Here is a 24,908-nt window from a genome sequence, read left to right on the forward strand (position 1 = left end):
TCTCTGTTACCTCTTTACTGCCTGACTTTGAAGTATGTAGTATGAGGAGGCAACATGTTTGTGGGGAAGGGACAATAACCATGTATTTTCTAATGCTGTGTGATGCTGGTGGAATCAATTGTGACGGATGTGGTGTATGATTTTTGTGTAACTATTTATTCCAGTGTAAAGCCATTCGTTCAGCAGGCCTATCCTATACAGCCATCAGTCACAGCTCCCATTTCAGGTAATTCAGCTGTTTGTGATCTCCTTTAAAAAGACTTGACGTGTGTACTGAATGTGATGTATTAATTCCTGAGATGGACAGAGCCACCTCTCTGTATCTAATGTCTCCAGCAGCCAACCCCAAACTTTTCCCTAGCAAACATCAATGTGCAAGTTCCTGATTATATATGAAGGAAAATCACTGGGTTTCCTTTTTAGTTTTAGGTAGGAACCACTAATATGTGTGCGAATAGTTGTGATATGTGATCTCCAGGCTCTGTTTCATATCATAGGAAAACAGCTGGTAGAAAACAAAATGAGTAGTAGGCTGCCTATTTGTATTTAATAGCTAAACCTTCTATCTCTAAAAAGAATAAGCATCAATTTATTCTAAATGGTGGCTGAAACTGTTTCAAAAGCATTTATGTTTAGTCTTCAGTATAAAATACCTTTGTGCATCTGGTGGTTGATAACTTTCCTCACCTGAAGGTTTCTGCTGTGCCCAGTACCACTTTGACAGATACCTGATGTTTATGCTGACTCTACTTGCCTTTTTCTTGGCTACTTCCTTTTCCCAACTTCATTTCCTTACTAATTTCAGAGAAATTCATTATTTCTTTGCAAGTGGCAAGCAGCAACTAACTTCACATCTCCCTCACCAAACTGCATCAGGGTTCTGCTTCTCCTTAACTTGCTGTTTTCTGGCTCTTACCTACTTTTTAACTGCCTGCTATTTTATGCTAAAACCAAGGCTATCTCTCTATATGCCCTATTTTTTCTTCTTTTGTTCTTGATCTTCCTAACATTGTTCTAGAGTCAGGCATCTTGATCATCTTCATCTTTTATTCTTCCACAGTTTCTTTCAAAATATGATTACTGGGTTTTCTAAAACAGTCAAAAAACATTTGTAAGTTTTGGGCTTATTGGAATTCCTATTCATATCAGACAGGCAAGTTTTGACTGTTGTGTTTCCCTGTTCCATACAAGCCTCAGACCTTCCTTGTCTAAATGTGGGGACTGGAGTCATGTACTGAGCTCCCATTATGAGATAAAAATAAATTCCTTTGACCTCTCACTGGGGCTCGGCCCAGTTCAGGATTATCTTGCTTATCTAACCCTACTTGTGCCTGCTTCTCTCCCAGGATGTGTCACTGCCTTCCAACTGCTGTCTCTTCTTCCTTTACTCTTTGCTTCTTTCTCATCTCATTTCCCACATTGAGGAGCAAGAGACAGTGTTTATTCTTTCTCTTGAGGTGAATTAGAGTTGGTGGTTAACATCCCTTCTCACTCTAGATCATGTCATTCCCTCTTTATTAGCAATTTAAAACCTTTTTTTTCCTCTCTTTAGAGTATGATTCAGCTCTCTGCAGTAATTATTTATTATTATCCGTAATACAGTGATGTCTAAAAGCTCCAAAAGAAGTCAAAGCCCCAATGTGCAAGTACATAGTAAGAGACAGTCCCTGCCTTGAAAAGCTTATACTCTAAATAGGAAAGAAGAATCAAGTGGCAGAAGAAGTAGGCAAAAGAGAGGTGATTTACTGTAACATGTGGCACATTAGCAGCCAGGAACGGAAGCCCGTGCTCTGCACTCCCACGGCAGTGATATCTTCTCTCTGTCTTGCTGCCTTTTTCCAAAAAAGGGTCAGCTGTAAGTCTGTGTGAAGTCTCTATAAATTTCTATAATACAGTATATAATATAAACAAACATTCTGCAGTCACTTAAAACATCAAGGAAGCAAAGAAATAGATCTTTTATTTGCACTGTTCTTAGCTCATCCAAATTCCTTCTGACTTGCCTGGGACCCTTCTTCTACGTATTACTTTGCATTTATGTTGTCCCATTTTAACTCATTCTGAATTTATAACTTGCTAAAACTAATATGAATGATCAAAGGCAACATGGGTGATTCATGATTGTATTTAATCTGGAAAATGTAGATGGAGAAATGATCAATTAGAATTATTTAATGCCTTCTGTTTTAGGATTTGAGCCCACGTCAGCTCCAGCTCCCTCAGTGCCTGCCTGGCAGGGTCGATCAATTGGCACAACCAAGCTCAGACTGGTGGAGTTTTCAGCTTTCCTCGAACAGCAGCGGGATCCCGAATCAGTAAGTGCTGCCCTTCATGTCCACAATTTTGTTGTTCTCATTGCTCCCCACTCTCTGAGTACACTTCCCGGTTTAAATTAGGATTGAGTACAGGGGGTATTTCTGTGTTCACTACTGCTCAGTGTAATTTTCTTCCTTCCGCGCGCTGCCTTTCCCCCTGGCTGCAGGGAGAGGCAGCGGTGCTGGCCTCTCGAAAGCAAGCACGGCTCGCGCTGCCACGTCCCTCCCTGTTGACCTAGTTTAGCAGTGGTACCAAAGTGCATCGTATTTTTTCACAGTAGTTCAATTAAGTACTTTTAGTTAAAACTTAATTTATTTCATAACAGAATCAGAAGAAACAGACAGCATAAAAATATTTGTGTTCTTGGACAGTATTATAACCTTTGACCGTTAGTAGTTTATCCTGTAGGTAGTTTGCCTACCTTTAGAGAGTTCATTTTGGTTTATGCCATTATGAACCATTTCTCTGTATCCTTTATTTTTTTCTTTTTCTTTTTTTTTTTTCCTTTCTTTTTTTCTTTTCATGGTGGTAGGGAAGGATACAAACAATTAAACAAATATGTCTTTTGAGCATAGCCCACCACTTAACAAATATCATTATAAATTGAATGAGTTGTGGTTACTTACCTGAATGTTGAATCACTGACTCTTCCAATCCAGGGTTTGAATTTGGGGCATTTTTCGAGGTGAATTTTGATTCTTGTTTTTTTTTCAGTACAGATATTTGTACCTTCAGGTGAGCTTATGAAGTTGGCTGCAATATTTTATTTACTCCACTTAGTCTTGAACTTTGATATTAATCATTGTGTATTTACCGTGGACATATGTTAGCAGCCTAGTACTGCTTCTACTGTGTCACAAAAAATCAAAAAAGCTCCTTGCAGTTCCAGCATGAGAATTTTTATTGAGATAATTTCAGGAAAGCAAATACTGTTATGAATGGATAACACAGCCAGGCCATTCTTGTTCATATTTCTGGTAAAATGCAGTAGCTTGGAGCAGAAAAAAGCTGTCACATGCCATTTATAATTCAGTATTGGGAACCATAGTATTTACAGGCTCTGGCCAGGGGTGTTATCCAGGGAGTGTTTACCCTGCGTAATGGAGATCAGAGACCCAGCCCAGAAGCCTTGCAACAGAGGAATCCTCCTGGCAGAGAAACACCTCGGTGAAAATATAGGATATCTCAGCTATTCACATACTAAATATGTGGCCAGTGTTGGGTGGCTAAATGCCGCACGTTGCCAGGTGGAATTAACTCGGAGGGAAAGGTGGCTGGCAGCAATCAACTCACTAATTACCCGGCTTTCGCTGCTGTACGGGCTCCCGCAGCCCCGTCACGCTGGCCACACATCTCCAGAGCCTCCCTTCGAACCGGGGCTCAGGCAGGACCTCCTGGAGCCGCCTGCCTCCACAGTCAGCTCCCAGCGGGGGGACTTTCTTGAAGGTCAGTGCTCCTACTCCCATGACGTGCTTATTCCAGGGGTTTCCTCGTGTCCCCTGATGTGCCAGAGCTGCCGTATGCAGGGAGTACCCATGCAAGGACTAGAGCTGCAGTGGGACGAGGGCCTCTGCACTGTCCCTGGCCCTTGGTGCAGACGTCTTGCACTCGGCATGCAGAAATTTCTGTCGCTTACACACTGTGCATGGCTCTTGCATGCGTTTCCCCGCCACGTGGTTAGCCAGGACCTAACCACACGTGCCGCCAGCAGGCAGTGTGCGAAGGACAGCCCTTCCCAGTGCCCGGGCCGTGCAGCTGCCTGCAGGACGGAGCAGGTCTGCAGCACAGCTGGAACAAAACGACTGAAGATGCTGCTTTGGCCGGCAAGGACGGCCGAGGACCCCGGCGCTGGCGTGTGGTGCCGCGGCCCGAGGCTGCCGCGCTCAGAGGTGACGCGCGTTGGGCCCCAGGCTCCATGGCCTTGTCGGGGCTCTCACTTTCCGTGTGGTGCCAACTCTGTGGGGAATGTGACGCATCCACTTGTGCTGCAGACAAGAGAGCTGCAGAGAAACAGGGTGCCTGGGCAGCTGGGGAACTGCTGCAAAGCGTTTTTTGGAATAAAGTAGTATTTTCTGGAATTCCTCGGGTGCACAGGGAGGCTCACAGGAGCTTGCCCTAGTTTGCAGGTGTGCTGCTGGAAAACCCGCCTTTCGAGTGCACTGTGTTTATGCTGGAGGTTTGCTAGAGGAGCAGGAGTGTGAATTACCCAGGCATATATTGTGGAACTTGGTGACTTGCATGCTGGAATGCTGCGAAAAAAAAGGCACAAAGCAAAGCAAATTCCCCTTCATGGGGGAAATGGTATAGATGGTGTTCTGGGGTTTTTGTTTATTAGTTTTTTTAATTCCTTTTTAAATACCAAAATCAGCAAGCAAGACTTGATGAGTGTTCTGGTGCGTATTAAGTCCTGTACACAGGTACTGTGCTTGCAACTTACTGTTCTCCTTTGTGCCTTTGCTGACCTTATCCATGAATATACATAGGAGCTTCCAAATAAGAATCTTGTAAGAGCTTGCACATACCTTTCGCAAAAGACATATATGTTCATGACACTTGTCACAGAGAAAGTCACAAGTATCATTTTGATTAAATGCATTTCCAACGTCTATTTTAAAAAAGACAATTCTCTCCCCCTTCCCTGCCACAAAAACCCAAACCAGACCAGAAAGGCTGCTGGGAGTGGGGCAGATAAAGCAGCAGCCTTCAAAGGCAGGTGGCAGCTCACTGAGAAAGGCTTCCTGAGCCCGGGCCAGGCCGCTTGCTCCCGCCGCTCCTGCGCAGCGACCGCAACAGGGGCCGCTGCCCGAGCTGCCTCCCGCAGAGGGGTCCCCGTGGGATGGGGCATCGAGCCCTGCTGGGCGTCTTCCAGGGGCCACGGGTGCTCGGGAGCACAAAAACCCCTCAATGCCAGGCACTTACGTTCATTCAGAGTGGGCATTCCGGTGGGTTGGAAATGCACGCTGCGCCACAGAGCCTCTCACTTGCTGAGGCTGCTGACTTCGTCTCCCTCGCCTAGCCACAGCATTGTGCCATTTACAGAGTGAAAGGAAGGGCACAACAAGCCGGCCTCACGCTACCTGTGTGGCAGGAGGTAGGCTGCAAGATGTAAGATGCCATGGCCATTTGTAACATCTTGCAAAAGAGATTCTGTAATTAAGGGTGAGCAAAATTTCTCCTTGTTTTATGTGAAAATCAAAGCCATTTACCAGCATCAGGTACTGTATTCTTCAGAGGGCACTTTGTGCTCAGATTCAGCTTCTGAATGGTGCACAGAGCTGCCCTCGTACGCCCGGGCACCTGGGCGCTTCCCACTTGCCTTTAATTCCTGCCATCCCTGTGTATTCTGACTACATTAACAAATTTATTTACCCATCACCTGCTTTCAAGAGAGGATTTATTTAACGGAGAGCTTTCTGTTTGCACCGTGGTGACTCTGTGGCCATTCAGGGCCAATACTGAAACCAAATAATCCTGTGTTCCCCAACAAATGTAAACTCCCTGAGTGCGCAAGCAGGTTAGAAGAGATCCAAATGACTGTGTGCCAAATGGCTACAAAATTTGAAGGCTCTAACATTGAAATGATCATAATTCCAAGTTCTCTTAAATATAGTGAAGCCTGCTTTCCAGGAAGGAAAAAGTACCACTGCCCAACACCAACAAAAACACCCTTTTTGCTGTCCCTCTTCAAGCTTTCTCACTGTTGCTGCTGCATTCATTTCTACAGCAAGCTTCTCAGGCAGCTTTACAGCTAAAACGACCCAGAAGAATAAAGAAGGTGCCTGATAAGCATTTTTGGTATTAACCCACCTGTCAGAGTGTGTTAGATCTAAATTTCAAAATACATTTTAAAAAAGTGGGAAAAAAATATTCTTTATGTTTTATTTCAGGTTTTACTGATGCTCTAAAAGGGCTTTGTGAGCCCAGGGAGAATTGTGCCTGGGAACCAGAAAGCGAAAGCAATTGTAAAAGGGCCATAAAAACAGCCCGCCATCATTAGGCAACTGCTGTAAAATTCACCAAAGTTAATCAAGGCACCTAAGTGATGAAAAATAAATGAGATCTTCTCAAATAGGCACCTCCCTGGCCAGCTTGCAGTGCTGGAGGCATTGCTCAGCTTCCCGCGGCCCTGCAAGGAGGGTGCGAGGTGGCTCAGCGTTTTAGTCTCAGAGTCCTCAAATAGTCTCTAAGTGGCATCTCGGTTGCGTGGAAAGGGGAAGTAACACCCGCTTTGGGCAGCTCTGTCTTGGAGGGTCCAACTTGGGAGTTTTAGGAAATTCCAAACTAAAAGGAGGCCGAGTTTAGCCAAACCAAAGGTCATTTTTTTGCAGTGCTGAGGGCACCGGGCACTGCGTGCTGCACTGGGTGAAAAGCTGCCCTGTAATGCCTCTGGTCAGAGGTGCCCCGAGCTCCTGGGGCTGCCCTGAGCCCGGCCGGGCACCGCTGCTTCCCTGAGGCCCCGGCTGGGTGCAGGAGCCAGGGCTACATCTTGACCCCGGCCGAGCGCGGGCAGCAGCCGCCTGCATCCCGCTGCTTGCGCTCGCTGCCCCGTCATGCGCGCCTGCCCGCTCCCTTTGCTCCGGATCCATCACTGCTGTTGAAGACCCTCCCCACAAAAAAAAAAAGGGCTAGTTTTGTGCCACCAAACAGAAACGCGAGGGCCGAGTGGTGCCGTCAGCTCCCTCTGCCGGCCCCGGCAGGCCCGGCTCTCCCTCGGGCTCTGGGGCTGGCGCGGTGCTGCGGGGCCTGCCCGGGACTCTGCCCCGTTTCGCTGCCCTCCCTGCCCCTTCCTGCCGCTAGCCGTGCCCGGGCCGCCTGCGCGCGCTGCCGAGCGGCGCTTGCCCGGGTTGCGGGAGCCTCGCGTGTCTGCGCTGTGGTGCCAGCCTCTGCTGCCTGCCCGCACGGCTCTTTGCTCCTGCTTCATGCAGTGCGTGGAGATGGCCCTTGATTGATGGGCAGCTACTGAGTAGTTTGTTTCCTTGTGCTGCTGAAACGTGTGGCCCCGTGCCCTGTTTACGGTGCACTGTCTAAACTCTCCTCCAAACACAATTATTAATTTCCTCCACTTGCATTTCACAGATGTGTTAATGCAGTCATTTCTTCAATGAAAGGACATTATTATTCACATTCTACTAAGAAATTCAGGTGCAAAGAAATGAATGGGCCATTGATTTTGAGGGTCCCCCTCGGGTTGTCACAAGCTTGATTTTTCAAAATACTTAGCATTTTTGAGAGCTTCATACACTCAAGCATAATTTTCCCATCTGAGCATGGAGCCTTCTGGATGTGGGACCCAAGGTCTCAAACCAGGCGTAGTTGAAGGACACGTCATCACACCGCAGGCCGTGCCAATGGCAATGGTGCCAGTCCCCAATAGTGGGGACACCTGTGGCAGCGGCTGGGATGCACCAGGCAGGACGGGGCTGCTGGGCTGGGGCTGCCGCATCCCGCGCGCAGCTCCCGCTCCAGCGGCGCCGGCCTCCAGCCTGGGCAGCTGGGGAGAGAAGGAGGCGCAGGCGAAGCTGCCCTGCCTGCACTTCCCTGCCTGGGCACTCCTGGGCAGGGGACGAATGGGCAGCGGGCCCTGACAAACCAGGGACTCTGCAGCCGTGTGGCAACAGCATGCACAGGAAAGTGGAGTTAGCGTTGCACGGGGAAGCCTTGAACAGCCTTAGCAGCAGGAATTGGTGCGGACGCTAGCGACAGCATTAGCATGTTAAGCTCCTGATCTGTTTCAGCGGAGGGCAAGAGCAAGCGGCATGAAGAATTTACTTGCTGGTATTTTGGTAGAAATAAGAGAAATCGTTGGCAGAGCAGGTTATTCTTGAACATCGACAGGAAATTGAAGAGTGTGAGCAGAGTAATATATGACGAGCCTGCACGCTGCGGCTGGGCAGCAGCACCCAGGCAGCCGGTACCTCAGCGGCTGCTTCCTACTCAGGGCACCCCATTCGGTTCGTCTCTCCCGCGGCAGCGCGGTCCCTGCCTTAGCACTGTAAAGCGCTGCGCTGGGCAGCGCGCGGAGCTGCGCTGGGCATGGCGGGCGCCCGCTCCCTGGGGCCCGGCCGCGCGCGGCGGCGCTGCGGGGCGCCCCGGGCCGCGGGCAGCCCTGCGGAGCCGCAGGCAGACGGGCAGCGGGCAGCCCTGCGGCCCCTCGCTGCGGCTGCCGGCCGTGGGGAGCGCCTCCGGAGCCAGATGCTGCCGGGCAGAGCAAATGCAGGTGATTTGTCTTTGTTCCGCTCCCGCCTCGATGCTAGCATCCCCTGCCACTGGCAATTTGTCTTGGTTCCTTTAAATTCCTAAGTGGATTATAATTTTTCTCGTGGTACTATTTGACAACAGTCATTTTTCATGGCTTTAGTGCATTCTTCAGATAGTTAGAATTTTTTTAAGGAAAGGAGCTCAGTAAGAGGCAGCTCTCTCCAGGGCATGTCACATAGATGCAGATGCAGAAGACAAAGTAGCTGAGAATGTTCTGTGTGCTTTTTAATGTGTTTTTTATCCTGAGAAAATACAGGAATTGACCTATGGTGATTTACAGCATCTAATGCATGTTATTGCCCTCATGCCAGATGCAAATCCCCTAAATACTGTGGCATGAGTAAATTCTTCAGTGCCTAATGTCCCTCAGTGACTCTGGAATACTCACCCTAGAGTTACAGTGAATTCTGACTGTAATGAGGAGGTTTTTAAGCTTTGCAGGCAATAATGAGCTAAAATATACAGGCACACACAGCTTTATTGCCTTTATCTGTACACACAGTTTTGTCTTGAAGTGTGTTTATATAAACTAAGAGGAACATTTCTGTATCAATTTATCCATCTCCTAATATTTATTACATTATCATTTATTAGCTTGTAGAAATATGATGTATCTAATTAGATTAGTAATGATTCTACTTAGGATAGGAATTACAGCACATAAGGAGAAAATAATGACACGTCACAATATCAAAATAAACATTTCAGTCCAAAGAATGTTGTCAGGTGATGTCACACCATCTGTCCTACTGTACCCTGTTGGAAATTCTGCTGCAGCAGCATCTGGTGCTTTGGCAAGCTCTGCAGACAACTGTAGTAGCTCTGCAGCTGCCTTTGCTTTTATATTTAAGCAGCATAAAGACTTCCTGATTTGCTCCATGCTCCTTAAACATGATTGCTTTAACTGTTGAGTTCTGAGCAATATGTGCATTTTCCTGGTTTGCAAAATAAGGTGCAATGTGTGAATTTGCCTTGGGAATTTGCACTCATCAGGTTCTTAAAATGAAACTCTTCCTCCTCTTCTCTCTGGAGTGACCTCTGGGCCCAGCAGAGAGACCCCTTTGAAGGGAGGACGTTTCTTGGGTTTAGGAGAACTGGAGATCTCAGTTCTCTTCCAATAAAAATGTGGTTATTTGTGCGACCTGGAACAATTCCATCAGGAAAGAATGAGGGAAAAGAGTCCCAGAATAAATAATAACCCAGTAGCTAATAGGGAGATGTTTGCTCTGACATGGAAAGCACAGAGCGCTGCTTTGGAGCATCGCAGGACTCTGGGGACAGCACAACTGCTGCGCCCTTCACACCAGGATATGGGAGTGCTGGGCAAGGAAAATGTTTCACTTCAGTTTTTCACACTTTAATTTTAAGTGCTTATATCCACGAGGGGAATTCTCATCGTTCTCCTTGATAAATAGAGATGTCTTCAGCCTCGTGGGTGACTGCGGACATGCACCCGGCCCCTCGCTCCCGGTGCGCTGCGAGGCGCGGCACGAGGCTATCTGGGAATTGCGCTCTCGGCCTCCCAGCACTTCCTAGGAAGCTGGGGAGCCTCTGCCCTTCCCTTTGAGGGGGTTTCCAGAAGGCTCCGGAAAAACTGTAACTCCCACATTCAGCATGTACGTGCTCATGTATTATAAGAATTGAGCTTAAGACTTGTTTGTGCAGACTCCGTATCAAAGTGTAAAACTCTCCTCCTTTCAGAAGAATTAAACAAAAGTCAGGAATAGACAACATAAACTCATTTCTGGCCACGTACTCAGATGAATGTTCTCTGATCCTAAATATAGATTCCACTGCACTAGATGATTTCAAATAGATTTCAATTTAATCTCCTAAGCAGAGAAATCCAGCCAGTCCATTTTCTTTTCCCCAGAGTTTTAGACATCTGCTCGGGAAGACTCCATTTACACCGAAGGAAGGCTCTGAGTGGATGTCCAATTAATTTACATTTGTCATTTCAATTTGTTCATTCTGCAGGTATATTGTAAACAAAATAGCTTAAATGAGGTCTGCTTTGGGGTTTTAAATATTTTATTTAAGCTTACCAGTTGGGAATTGTCCTTCCTGTGCAGCATCTGTTCAATAGGACTGGGTTTTCTGTGTTCACTGACTGCCTATCACTTTTCCTTTAATTGAGATAGCAAAATGTTTTGTGAGCTGCATAGCTAAAAGCCCGAGCGTTCAGGCCCGCCGCTGCCAAGCTCCTGGTGTCTGCGCCCGTGGTGCTGCGGGCTGCGGCGTGGCTGGCGCGAGCGCTCTGCCCTCCGCCCTCGCCTGGAAATTGCAGGTGCTGAAAGGTGCTCTTGTCTCGGAGAAATGGCAGCCCATAAAAGACCATATTGAAGCCAGTTGGGGGCTGCCATGGACCTCCCTGGGCCTTGGATTGCACCCCAGAAAGGAAAGGGATTGCTTAGGTGATTGCAGTGCTTGTAATTAGGTGTGACGGGATGAAGTTAAGAAATAAGGAAACTGAAGCTGAGCACGTTTTGGCAGAGATGCTCATCAATGAAACTGCCTCCCCAGGGAAGTGGTAAAAATGTGTTTCTTTAATATTGCATGGGTTGAAGCATTGGAGGACACATAGTAAGGAGCAGCAACACAGTGTAACTGAATTCCAGCTATTGCAGTTCCAGGGATTAAGGGGAACTCCATTCCATCTCTCGGAGTTAAGTGGCATTAGCGTATGCGAGACAGTGTTTGGTTCTTTTAAATGGCGACTGCAGGGCACGGGGTCTTGGGCAACAGCAGAAATTCAGGCTCTGGCGATAAGGCACATTTAAAGGCATGGTTTAGAGAGGCAGAAATCGGCTTTCCTCTTGACCATATTGATCTTATTATGTTCTGCGAAGGGCTTTTCATCACCTCCCTGCCACTGGGTCTCTGAGTGTAAATTACTGCCTTGAAGCTGACCGTGTTTTGTGGCTTGCAGTGGGAACTCCGGCTTCATGACGCTGACCCTTGCTCACTGGGGGCGATGCCACAATCACTGAAGTTGTTTGTGGAAATGGTGCTCGGTCCCTGGAGTAACGTGCGACTCGCTTAACCCGTGAAAGCTGCTTCCGCAGCTGCAACCTCGGCGAGCGGCTGCTCTTTCTGCCCAGCTCTCATTTTCCTGTTTGTTGTCTGTTTTTCCCTTGCAGTACAATAAGCACCTCTTCGTACACATTGGACACGCGAACCATTCTTACAGTGACCCATTGCTCGAGTCGGTGGACATTCGCCAGATTTACGACAAGTTTCCTGAAAAGAAGGGCGGGCTAAAGGAATTGTTTGGAAAGGGGCCGCAAAACGCTTTCTTCCTCGTGAAATTTTGGGTAAGTACAGCGTGAGATGTAGCAATTCTTGCCGGTAGGGCCCATGCTTCGCCTTTGGCAGCCTGCAGTGCACTCCCGGATGTTCTCTTGTGTCGCGTAGAAGAGCGAAGCTGCCGGTGCTCCCGTGAGCGCAGAGCCAGGGCCGCAGCAGGGCAGGGCGGGCGCGGGTGGGCGCCCGCAGGTGAGGCGGGCGCCTGTTGGGAGAGGCTGAGCTGCCATCTAGCGGCCTGGGGCGAAGCGGGAAGCCCTTCCGCCGCGCAGAGCTTGCAAGTATTTGGTGTTTCAAATGTTGGCCCATTGATGAAGGCAAATACTACAAATATCGCCGCTGACATCAGCCCACGCTGCACAGCAGGTCCCAAGCTGTGTTTGAACCCCATGGCCTGCAGCAGCATTGTGAGCTTGGGAGCATTCCAGGGCTTTGCCTGACGGTTTGGGTTGCTGGGATGCATCTGCTTTCCTCTTGCCGCCTTGGGAGCCAGCTAAGTGACTGAGTTTCCAAAGTAAAACCTGCTCATATGAGTTGTGGAGAAAAAGGTCGAGTGGAAGGCTGAGATGTTGAAAAATAGGCTGGTCTAGTTTGGATGCATTTCATTAATACACCTGATCTCCGTGGTAGCATTTACAAAACCCCACATTGATGATACTGTAGGTTCATCCAAAAGGCTCGTCAGATCTCTTGGATAGACCTTATGCCCATAGTGATGCTTTTCTACATGTGCACTTGGGGTTTTTTGCTCTGTTCATTTTCATCGCAACAGTTATCATCTGATCATTTAAAATGCTTTTCCAATGCTTGTCTTTCAAAGCCACATCAAAACAAGCATATTCAGGATCTAAGCACAGAAAAGGTTGGTCTGGAGTCACTGCTTATTATTAGGTTCTCTGGTTGTCATTTTCAATCAAAGCTGACCACCTTGGCCTGAAATACTCCTGTATCTTATACCTGTTCCAGGCTTCCTGTCCTACCAAAATAATTCTTTGGCACCAGATTTGGGAATAGAGAATGAAGGAGAGGTGTAAGTGTGTGTTTAGAAGGGATGAACCCTGAGCAGAAGCAGTGCTAGACTGCAGAAGAAATCCACTGGAAAATTCCTAAGGCTTAAACTAGGAATGGGAGTTGTAGACCAAACGCATGAGGATTGACTGACCTGATGCCAGGAACAGGAGGTAGCACAGAACTGCAAACAGAAGGCAGATAGGAACAGAAAGAGAGAGAGAGAGGGCGAGTTTGGGATAAGGGGCCTGTGCGGGTACAAGACACACAGTAGAGAGTACGTAGAGGTGGGAACAGGACAAGCACAAGGGCAGGAGGAATCCAGCTGTGGAGGAACATGGCTTAGAGGTCAGGTCTGCGACCACTACGTCAGTTTCCTTGCAGAACTCAGGCTTGGGCTCACAGCCCTCAGCTCAGCAGCACGCTGAGGAGCAGGTATCTGTGAAAGGCACTAGCAAGAAGAACACGCTTTACCCGCTTGCTCCGAGCTCACACCGAGAACGACAGGCGGTGACAAGCCCCAGGCTTTGTCCTGGCCCACGCAGCAGCAGCAGAGATTCGTGCCATGGTCACTGACGTATGAGCGTGTTCTGCGTCTCCTGCGTGTGGAAGCTGATTTTCAGATATGCTGGGTTCCCAGAGATGTATCTAAAGCCAGTAGAGATCTCTGGAACATTAAGGTCTGTGTCATAGTCATGACATTGAAAACTTAATTACCAGACTTCTCTGATTATCACCTACAAGCAGTGAACACCTTTAATCCTCTCCTCAGTTCCCCATCTGTAACATGGATGGGTATGATAACCACCCACCTCTGGTGGTCATTGAGAAAACAAACTTAATGACATTGGTAAAAAGGGAAGATAATGCCCTGAAGAAAACATTTGTAAAAATAGCAGTTCTGTGTTCAGTGGGTTTTAAGCAGCATGCAGGAAATAAGGGCTGTACCACACTGATGAAGATAAAGAGAAAAACTGAATAGATGCTCAGTGGGTGAGTGTGCAGTCATGTAACTAACAACTCATCATGCAGCTCCACAGTCAGGATGCAGTTAAGTGTAAGCAACTTAAATCCAGCGGTTCCTAACTTCACTGGGCCTTGCAGACTTAATGGTCTTTTAATTCAATTTTGGGTCTGCAGTAACTGAGCCATTGAAGCACATACAGTGCTAACACCCTTCTGAATTAGGCATTAAAAACGTGGTGCACAGGCCTTCCTGAGCCAGGGCCCTGAGTGGGCCAGTGGGTTTTCCCTCTCATAGCTGCAGCAAAGGCTCCAAAGAGGGAGGGAGGAGCACAGGGCAGCGCTGCCCACGTGAGAAGCGTCGTGATGAACGTGCCTCCAAGAACAAACGTTGCACCAGGGCCTCCCAGGTAGAAATATATAGAAGAAAAACAGAAGATGGCTGCATCATGAGAGTTAGATCCTAAACTGTCAACTCCCTGTCCTTTGCTTAATATCTTTTACACTAATAGGATATTTCTTCAGAGAGAGGGAAAATGAAAAAGGCACTTTTGTCATTTTTATGGAGAATCTTTAGAAATTATTCTAAAGCAGTCATATTTTACCAGGGTAAAACTGGCAACGATTATTGACTCCTTTTTGACCTCTCTGGGAACACTGGGGTTATTAGTGAGAGCAGATAGAGCAGATCTTTTGCAGTCTTGGGCTTTTATTTTAAATTCAGTATCTGCTTCGAATCAGTATCCATTCTCCATCTCCACCCACTCTAAAAGCACACAACTTTTCCCACGTTCTGTCCATGTAGTATGATTCTTGCTAATTTGCAACACTCTCACCCTTTATTTAGCTCTTCACATTGCCCATTGTTTCTGTTGCCTCTACTTTACCTTCTGCATTACAATGTAACTCCCAAGAGTTTCCCCAGTGCCGCAACCTACTGAGCATCACTGAGCAGCTACTAGTGAGCTGAGTCCAAGCTTTGGTGTAACGTGATTGTAACATAAGTAAAAGAGAAATAGGATTTTGTGTTGGTCAAAGTAGTACCGGTTGGAAAGCACTGCAAGGGGAATCAAGAGAAGGAAACTCGGGGCTCAGAACGAGAGGTTTAGAGGGAAACCACAGAACTGCAGCAGAAAACAGCAGAAACACAGGCAGGTGCTGCGGCATGTGGCACCCTGAAAGTGAAGGTGAAGGGTTTGATGCCAGAAGTGATGACAAGCCTGTAAAAGGATCTGAAGTTGGCACCTCCCTGTAGGTGGCAAAAAGCAGATTTCATTTAGTCACTAAATCTAGTGCTAAAAGGAAGGATGGGGAGCGGGAAGCCCAGAGAGGCAGATTTACGCTGAGAATGACCCAAAGCAGAAAGCAGCTTAGCTCTGGTAGCTGGAGGGAATGTTCCTGTCTCTTTCCCATTTAGTTTCACCTGAGGCTTCTCAGCAGAATTACTTCCTTTTGGTTGTCCCTGTGATAATGGTTATAAGATGTGATTACAAAAGAAGGGAGAGGACAGGGCTGAAATGTTGCAAGGAGACATCTGGCAATTGCGGCACTTGCAAAGCATTACAGGTATTGAGTACAAAGCAGTGCCTTGTTTTGCTTTGTGGAGGTTTATTGGTTCATATGGATTTTATCTCCTGTGAAATACTGCCTGTTGCTGTGAATAGATGAGCTCCTGGCCTCAATCCTGGTGACACGTCTGCATGTCACACTTCCCAGCCTCTTCCTACCTGTCTGTGCAGGAGGTGCAAAAGAAAAAGCCTCTCTGCCACTGCTGTAGATGCATTTGACTCTGGCAAGGTAACTGCTCCAGGAAGGCAAAATTATGACCCTATCTCCTTTTTATAGCCCTGCTGTCTTTGCCATTTTTATAACTTACCCCTTTCTAGTACAGGTTAATCTAGCAACCAATTTTTCCTATAATCGCCTCCAACATTAATTGATCAGTGCATATATGGCCCTAACACAGCCCAGAGCAAGTTCTTCCATGTTTTGCCACGAGCTTTGGCTGTGACTGCTGGGACAGGGCTTCTCTTCTTGGCAGCCTTTGCGTAGCGCCCTGTGCTCGCGCGCACAGGGGCTCCCAGCCTCTGGTGGGATGCTCAGCACAGGCGGCACGGAGCTGTCAATAATTCGGCTCTATATTATGTATATTATGTATATTATGTATATTATGTATATTATAGGTATGTATATATGTATATTATGTACCCAGCACTTAGAAAAGCTCTGCAAGAGCCGAGTGTGAACTCTGGCTTCTGCTGCTGCAGGAACAGGCCTGGGAAGCAAATGCATCTGAAAGGAGGATACATCTTTTCTAACTAGTGACACAGGAAGAAAACAGTTGAAATAAGCTAATACTGGGCTTTTCTACTGATCGATCCACTGGCTTAATGTTAAATGTTTGCAATGGCTTGAAATGTCCTTCAGGCTGTTGGAAGCTTAGTCGGAGCTCGGTGCAACTCTGAAACAGAGACCAAAACTTATCTGAAGATGTGTGAATGATATTAATTGATGTTTAAAATTAATGCCTCCATTTGCAGGAATCTGCAATGCAAACTAGGAGTTTTAGAAAGTAATGCATATTATAATTAGAGCAAGCATTTAAAGATGCTTTGAAGTCCTAAACATTTTTGAAATTCAAATGTGGAGTAGAAATAAAGGAATCTACACAATAAAGGGACATTAAATTATGTCCCCCAAAATTTCACTGTTTTATAGATGTAAATATATGCCATAATTAGTGGTAAGTAACATGAGGAGGATGGTTACGTTTATTCCTATTCTTATTCAAAACATCTGTGGCATGAAAAATAATTCTCCTTCTCTTTGTGATACACTGGAACAAACAATTTACCCTTGTAATCAGTGCTCAGCAATGGCTTGTGCCTCGGGTCTGCTCCCACCCCCTCTGCATTTATCCCCACGTGCCTCGAGCAGTCTTAAAAGGTGCAGCCACTCGTTGTGCCCTTCAGTCACGCACACGCACAACTGCCTGCTGCCCCGGCCCTTGCATGTGTAACTTACACTGCCCAGTATAGAAGCTCGGGTTTCACACACGCACACACACGCACACACACGCACACCCTTGCCAGCTTTGACTGGGAAATGAGCCGCAATTCGCCAGCGGGCTCTGCAGCGTGCACGGCGCTCTGGCCAGCATGCAAATGTATGCAAAACAAATTAGATCTGGACAAAAGCAGCCCCCCGTGTTGCTGCGCGCACGGGGGCTCGCGCGGCCCAGGCCGCGGCCGGTGCTGCAGAATGGCTAATGAGCGGCGCGGAGCAGCTGGGCGGCAGAGCGGCTTGGCCTGTCCATCACGGGCCCAACCATGTGGCAGCCCTGGAAGCAATTCCAAAGCTGCAGCGTAACCATCAGTGTGCTGTGCCAAGGATCCAGATGCTCCCGTTGGAAAAAATTGCTTCACAATTTGGAATCTCTGTTCTTTGGTCACCCTTGCAGAGGAGGAGGGGAGGCCCGATGTGGTCGCATGAGTAACACACCTCCCCGCAGTCAGCAGCAGTTAAAACCTGCATGTTGTTAACAAATGACCTTACGTGCTTACTGTTAATTACTGCGTGCTAGTGTAAATTGCCCTGGCCCTCGCAAACCCTGCACGCTCCCCAGAGTTGCTGCTTCCCCTCCGAGCAGCAGGCAGAATCGAGGCCCTTCTTAGCAGGCTGTGCTCGTGTTGCTCGTTGGGTCAGCGGACAGCGCCACAACCCTGCAGCCCCTGCGTGTCCTGCTGCCCCAGCGCGCGGTGCCCTGCGCCGCGTGGTGCCCTGCGCCTCGCGCTGCCGCGGGGCTGCTCCGTGCACCACGTCCAGCGCTTCATATTGCTATTCATTTGCAGGGCTACACACTGACAAGCTTTGCCGTATTAATGAATTAATCACTGGAGAAAGGGTGCCAGAAAGCTGAGTGGCTCTCCCTCTTCCAAAAGTACTCAGCTTATAAACTTCCGCTCTCAGAAATAAATCAAGGCTAGAGTTTTACTTCTGAAATCCCTCCCAACATGTAAAAAAAGAATTCCATTTATGTTTTACAGGTTTGGGGTTCTTTTCCTAGATTATACTAATCTTACATTTTAAAATTCAGCGAGCAAATGGACTGCTGCTGATGAAACATGATGATGCCATCATCTGAGTGGTTATTTATCTGTATGTGCTACCCCAGTGCCTACTCCTCCTGGCCCTGTGGGTCACTGCAGTAGCACTAGAGGCTGCAGGCACAGGAGGGAGAATAGCTTACAGCCCCACGAGCCTCAGCACTAGGTCTAAAATGGGAGACAGCAGCCAGACACAGCCAGATGGGCAGTGTCAAGGAAATAAAGAGGCAGAGTTGGATAGTGTGAGAGACCCCCAGCACAGCACACCAAAAGCTTGATGTTATCAAGGTTTTTCATAGGTATCGTTGAAAAAGAAAATCGTAAGGCGACCTAACTGAGGTTAGTGACATAAATTCATAGAGTGCAATTTTGGAACGGATCGTGTTTACCTAGTCCTGCCTGCTGGGTAACACAAGCAGTGAATCCCTCACACAGGCTCAGTAAGGCTACTTGAAGTGGAGCCCTCCTGCTGCACAGATGTTAAGCTGGGCTGAAGAAGACCCAAGCGGTGGGGATGCCACCCCCTTCAAAGTTACTGCAGCAGGCCGGTGTCGTGGGGGGGTCACGGGCTTCTGCCTTGGCTCTCCTTTAGCTTTGGTCCAGCGTTAGTGTTCTTCTGTGTCCTTTCCTGCTAGATTTAATCTATCAGAAGGCTTTTGTCCGTGTAGCAACTTGTAGGTTATGACAAAGTCGTGGAAAAACTTCCCTTGGAAAAACTAAGTAGGTGGAGTTTCATTAGTCATTCACTACAAAGGATGTTTTCCAGACCTGAAATCATTCTTGTAACTCTCTTCTGAACTCCTTCCAATTTTCCAACATTGCTTCTAAAATGTAGACACAAAAACTGGAGTCAACATTGTAGCAATAGGCTTGCTGAAAGGAATACAGAGGTACCACATCACCTTCTTCCTGCTCAAGTTTGCGGCTATGACTCAGAGCCACAGAAGTGCCTCTTCACAGCACAGCCCCATTTTTTGGTAGAGTCACCATCTTTCAGGATGAAAGAAAAGCCCCCGAAGTCTGTGGCTCGCTTTGGTTCTAGGGATAGAACTTTGCCTTCAAGTTTGTTTAAAATTCCCCTTACTCTGTAAGCCATAGCAATGTATTTTTGCATCACCATCATGCTGATCACCAAACATTTGCCCCTAATTTTGTATTTTGCCCTAAGTAGTTTTGTTCCTTCCTTAAGAGCGGTTTTCAACACTTCTTCCTAGTGTTGTACTTGAACTTTAATGAAAGAATCTGTACCCAGGTTGAGGAACAAGGTTTGTTTTGATATGGGAGAACAGATAATATTTATGCACTGCTGGGAGAGTTTTGGTCACACATTCATTTAAGAGTATTTGCCGTTGCCAACACTTAAAATTTTTATGTCCATGTTATATTTTCAGGAGTCTTAAAGCTTCAGCTCTCAGCAGTTTGCAATTAGTTGACCATAAAAATTCTTTTTTAGACAAACAAATAAGCAAAAAAAACAAACAAAAAACCCTGCTTCCTTCATTTTCTTCACCTTTGTTGTAGCCTCACCTCAACAAGAAATCAAAGAGTAAATAAAAATAACTCATGCTTGTTTTGCCAGCATGGTTTTTTTTGCAACATTTCGTAAGAGTACTCAGATGGTGAGAGCCGAGTGATAATTCCAAGTGCTCCTCATTCCAACATCAGGGCTTCAGCCCCCGTCTCTTGTGCAGATGGGGCTCCCAAGCATTTCGGCAAGAGCCGCAGGGGTGCTCAGCAGGGTGCTGCATGGCTGGTAGTTTTCCAGGTCAAGTGTCACATATTGGCAACCGGATGTTTTCAGGGGACTTCAAAATCAGAAAGCAGCAAATATAAAAATATTCGTTGTGAAAAAAATCTCTTTAACTTTTGTTTTTGCAGCTTGAAATGGCAAGGTCAGTGCAGCTCACGTTTTTGACAGCATGTGAGTGGTTGTGAGGAGTATTTTAGTAACAATCTAGAGTTACTGAGTATTTTATCAGAAACACCTATTCTTGGGGAATTTGGGGAGCAGCTGTGGCCTGGCTGGTGGTGCTACTGGTTTCTAAGCTCAGACACAATTGCAAACTGTCTGTTATGGCAAATTGCTGATTTGCTGTTAGCTCAGAATGATTTCTCATGGGTCACTGTGAACACACTGCTTTAAATGTACATTAAATATTTAACTATTGGCCTCATGAAAAATGTGCAAGAAACAAGGTGTAATAGCAGCAGGATCTTTTTTCTGTTACCTAAAATGTGTGACTGTTTGTGTTACTGTGTGGAAGCCTTGGGAGCCTTTTCCACCAATTAATTTACCAATGCCAGCCTAAGGTAATATCAGACCTATGGCTTCTCCATACCACAAAACAGCTCATACGCTATTCTCAGCACATTGCTTGAAAACATAATGCTAGAAAAATGGGCTGTAGACATTAAGTAGAATTAATGAGTTGTTGCCTAGGTAAAGTTGAATAGTAGTAACAAATGACCTGATACATAGTGAAATAAGGATTATTAAAGTCCATCGTTTCTAAATTCCACTATTCAATAAGCATACTGGGCTTTAAAAAAGTCTCCATGTAAAAAAAAGTGTGAAAATTTTTACATCTCTGTATTAGCAATAAAAACAAACGGCTAAAACTGCAAGTGAGCCACCTGCTAAGATGCATTTCTGTGTTAAAATGCACATCTAAAAGTAAGTTAAGAATGCAGCTGATTCGTGAGCATTACTTTCCAGTAGCTGATCAGTTATTTTCCCTCCAAAAAGGAAAGTATCACCCAAAGACTTGAGCTGTGTGTAGCCGTTAGCCTGTGTGTGTGTGCATCAGGATGCATGCTTCGCAGAGGCCGGCGCTGCGGCTGCAGGCTGCGAGGCAGCAGTGCGGGCGTGCTGTGCTCGCGGCTCGCACAGAACTCACTGCCCGTTGTGCTGCTGCTCCTCGCCCGCGCAGCAAAGCTGCACGCCAGGTAGCAGCGGCAGATGGACAGTTCCTCAGGCTGCAGGGCGCTAGTGAGGAAGAGGCACACGCTCAGAAATGCTGCGTGGCCAGCACACACCTAACGGGGCACCCGAGTTGTGTCATAAGCTTAGAGGAGTTCAGCTGTTTTGCTGAATCAGGGCCATATGGCTTAACAGTCTTTTATCAGCAACTGATTCCTGCGTTGCACAGCTGTCTCCCTTTGTGGTGATGATTTCATTGATTTAGGGAAAAAAAAAAAAAAAAAAAAAAAGAAGAAGAAAAAATGGTGAAAAAGAAAAATGTGAAATATGGGCCCCACAGGAGGAGGGTGATCCTGGTGTATTCAAGGCATCAGGGCAGCTTCCTCTAGAGAAGCCATCCCTGGAAGCTGATAGTCATTCCCTTCCCTGCAGTAAGTTCATCATGGAGGCACCAGGCAGAAACTTCACATGGAGCAAAGACAAATATTGTGGCGCCTTTTTGCGGTTTAACATTTTGAGGAAATTGTTACTTCCCTTTTTTCTTTTTTTTTTCTTATAACCACAACATTAATGTGGGTATTTTCTTCGAGACTTTTTTCACTGCCGTTGCTGTCACTGTAAAACTCTTCTCTCTTCCCCTGTGTTTTTTCTAAGTTGTGAGAACTAAACTTATGATACTGACAGTCAAATGAAGAATATCGCCTTCAACATCTGTTATCGTTTCCCAACAGGCTGATTTAAACTGCAACATTCAAGATGATACAGGAGCGTTTTATGGAGTCACTAGTCAGTATGAGAGCTCAGAAAATATGACAATCACCTGTTCCACCAAAGTCTGCTCATTTGGAAAGCAAGTAGTAGAAAAAGTAGAGGTGAGTCTTGTGCTGGGTTTGACTTCCTCTTTTAACTCCGGACTGGGCACTTCTGCTGCACCAGGGGCACTGTGGAAGGAACAGCGATTCCCTGGTTCCCTTTGGGATATTTTTAGGCTCTCTTCTCTTTAGATTGCTCTTATCTGTCTTTTCCTTCCCTCCTGTAATCCTTCCCAAAGGAATTCCTTCCCAGCAGCATTTTTGGCTTAGTTTTAATTCCCCATGTGTCTAGTGACACTACTAAAAGTAACATGCCGGCTGCCTGCAGCCCCTCTCCCTTTCAGCAGCGGCGCCCGCCTTGCGGGCAGCCTGCAGCCCCCGGCAGCGCGATGCCGCGGCACAAACGCGCTGCGCGCCTGCCCGGCCGCCTGCCTGCTTTACCACAACCTGTGTGCAGCCCCAGTGAGGTGGCAAACGGCGCCCTATAATCTAAACTGTTTAAAACATTTTAAAGGTATGGACAGTATATGCTCCATTTCTCTTCATGCTCTTTTTATGCACAGAAATGCACACTCTCCACAGTTGCCAGCAGCTTTTGGATACAAAGACCTGTGTTTTTAACATAAAAGGGCCCTTTTTTTTCCTCTTAGCACAGAATGGTATGAATTGGGAAGGTAAATATTTGGCTTGCTGCACTGTGATGCTGCAACTATTACACTTGTCCTTGGTGTAATGAGCTACACGTGATATCAACAGTGCAGTTTTTGTACAGGCACTTTTAGCCTACAGCTCTACACTAAGTATTTGTAGATGTCTTGGTCCCTTTGCATGTCCTCCTTGTAGTAAACATGGTTTTTGTGCATTGTGAGCATAAAGAAGTTTTCCAGGATTTTGATTATTCCAAGTCTGGATGAAGCAAAGAAATCCCACAAGCCTCTGGGTGTTGGCATCTGGACAGCTGAAGTCCAAGAAATCACTACCTTATCCACCTTCAGTCCCTCATGAGCTACAGCACTGCAGACCAGTCTGCTGCTTCTAGCTGTAGCCTTTCCTCTTTACAATTCATAATTTCCTATAATAATATGGCATGTATTGCTGTATTTATAAACATACACTCTCATATAAATATAATAAATACAAGCTTATTTCTACTGTTTCCTTTGCAGCCATCTGCCCTGCAGTTACTAATTTTATCCCAAACTCTTCATATTAATTCATTGTTACTTGAGTTGAACTTACCATTGTGTAACCCCCCCACCCCAGTTACTGATTCCCAAGCTAGAAGGCAGCAGTGAGATTCTACCTGTATTTTACCAATACAGGTTTTCAGTGTTCAGCCAGGCACTGAGCACGGTGAGCGTGCTCAGTGAGCACGGTGCCTTGCCAAGCAAGGCTGCAGAAGGGGGGGCTTCAGACCCTCTTCAGTATGTGCAAAGAAAGAAACCTGCCAGCTTTAGCATTTCCTAAAAATCGTTCAAAAGTGTCTTAGCCTTTTTTGTTTTTCCCCTCCAGACTGAATATGCAAGGTTTGAGAATGGCCGATTTGTGTACAGAATAAACCGCTCTCCGATGTGTGAATATATGATCAACTTCATACACAAGCTGAAGCATTTACCAGAGAAATACATGATGAACAGCGTGTTGGAAAATTTCACAATTTTATTGGTATGGACTCTTTTTATTTTCTACTTCTAAAATGCACTCAGGCTTTATACGGCTTGCTTAACCCACAATATTGAGAAGCAGTTTCTGAATCCCTTAGTAAGTTATGCTTGCTAAACATATCATAGCAGTGACTTCAGGGTAGTATTCTTGGAATTTTGTACAACAGAAACAATGAAAATGATAAAGCTGGAGGAGAACAAGAACAAAATCTGTGTTACTTTCTAGAAATTCAGCTTATTTCTCTCTCTCCTTTTTTTTTCTCAAATGCAAGTCTGTATTTGGTGTTTCTGTCAAGCTCAAGGCAGTAACTTTGAAGCATCCCATCCAGCTAATGAGTGAGAAGCCACTTGTAATACTGCAGATGTCAGTGGTGTTAATTAGTTCTCTTAGCGGGCCAGGGAAAGCAGGCAGCAGTGGAGACGCTGCCCCCAGCCGGGGATCTGAGCGTGAGGAAAGGGCCTCCTAGCTGCCTTTAAGGCAATTTCATCCCGCTCTGCAGTGCTCTCCCTGCGGCTTTGCTGTGGCACCACCAAGCGCTTCAGAGCCGTGAGGCGCAGCGGCCCCCGGAGCGCTGAGGCAGGGAGGGAAGGGGCGCACAGCAGCAAGGGGAGCGGGCAGCGCGCTCGGGGCGCAGCCCCTGGCGCTGCCCAGGCCCTGGTGCCTCGCAGGCGAGCCAAAGCCCCTGGGAGCCAAAGCCCCTGGCGAGCCAAAGCTCGGCCAAAGCCGAGCCCCTGGGAGCGCGCAGGCCGCAGGGCTGGCCCAGCCACCACAGACGGAGAGAGAGACAGGGAGCGCCCCGCAAACGGCCGCCTCCGAGCGCTGCCTGCGCGGAGGCAGCCCGGGCCGCCCTGCTCCGGCAGTGTCTAACCCCTGCTCTCCACCTCTTCTTCCCCCCTGCAGGTTGTAACAAACAGGGATACACAAGAAACCCTGCTCTGCATGGCTTGTGTATTTGAAGTGTCCAACAGTGAACACGGAGCACAGCATCATATCTACAGGCTTGTAAAGGACTGAGCAGTTATTTATATATACACTTCATTTCACTTCTTTATCAAAACACAGACTGTAAACCTCAACACTAAGTGGCAGTGCCTCTGGCCCAACTTTCACCCACATTTTTCTAAATCCTGTTTTAGTGAAGTCATTTTTAATGTGTTCATATATAATTGTAGCTGTGAAATTCTGGTACAGTTGTAAAAATTATTTCTAAAACTTAAGTGTTCTTCAAATTTGTAAACCACAGTTCTTTGGGAAGACTGTATTTAAGAACCTACTGCCTCTGTCTGTGGAGGCCTATTTTTAATTCTGATAGAAAAATGTATGACAGAGCATTTGCCATGGGGAAAAACTGACAGCATTTATAAGAATTTATTTTGGGTTTTTTTTTTTCAACATAAAAAAGACTTGTTTTATGATGCAAGTGAAATTGAAATGAATCTTTAGCTATAACTGTAAATGAGTACACAAAGTTAATAATCTTTATAGAATTATCTTTGTAACTAATTAGGGTGGAAGATACGGACGAATGTAATTCACTAAATTATTTTTTAAAATGAA

At 46.6% G+C, this 24,908-nt stretch overlaps 1 protein-coding gene across 5 annotated transcripts in view; it reads left to right on the plus strand.

The window, feature by feature from the left end:
* The window catches only part of TEAD1 (TEA domain transcription factor 1), a 140,641-nt gene extending 115,983 nt beyond the window's left edge, over positions 1–24,658 (plus strand). For all 5 annotated transcript variants that reach the window (XM_026034651.1, XM_026034653.1, XM_026034652.1 and 2 more), the window contains 6 exons: positions 165–226; positions 2,191–2,315; positions 11,715–11,888; positions 21,606–21,746; positions 23,199–23,351; positions 24,252–24,658. In XM_026034651.1, the coding sequence (XP_025890436.1) occupies positions 165–226; positions 2,191–2,315; positions 11,715–11,888; positions 21,606–21,746; positions 23,199–23,351; positions 24,252–24,365 (769 nt within the window). In that variant the 3' untranslated portion in view covers positions 24,366–24,658. The remainder of the gene's footprint in view (positions 1–164; positions 227–2,190; positions 2,316–11,714; positions 11,889–21,605; positions 21,747–23,198; positions 23,352–24,251) is intronic.
* Positions 24,659–24,908: the final 250 nt, after the last annotated feature.

Source organism: Nothoprocta perdicaria, unplaced genomic scaffold, assembly GCF_003342845.1.
Source record: "Nothoprocta perdicaria isolate Ctin4 unplaced genomic scaffold, notPer1 scaffold_15, whole genome shotgun sequence".
NCBI lineage: Eukaryota > Metazoa > Chordata > Aves > Tinamiformes > Tinamidae > Nothoprocta > Nothoprocta perdicaria.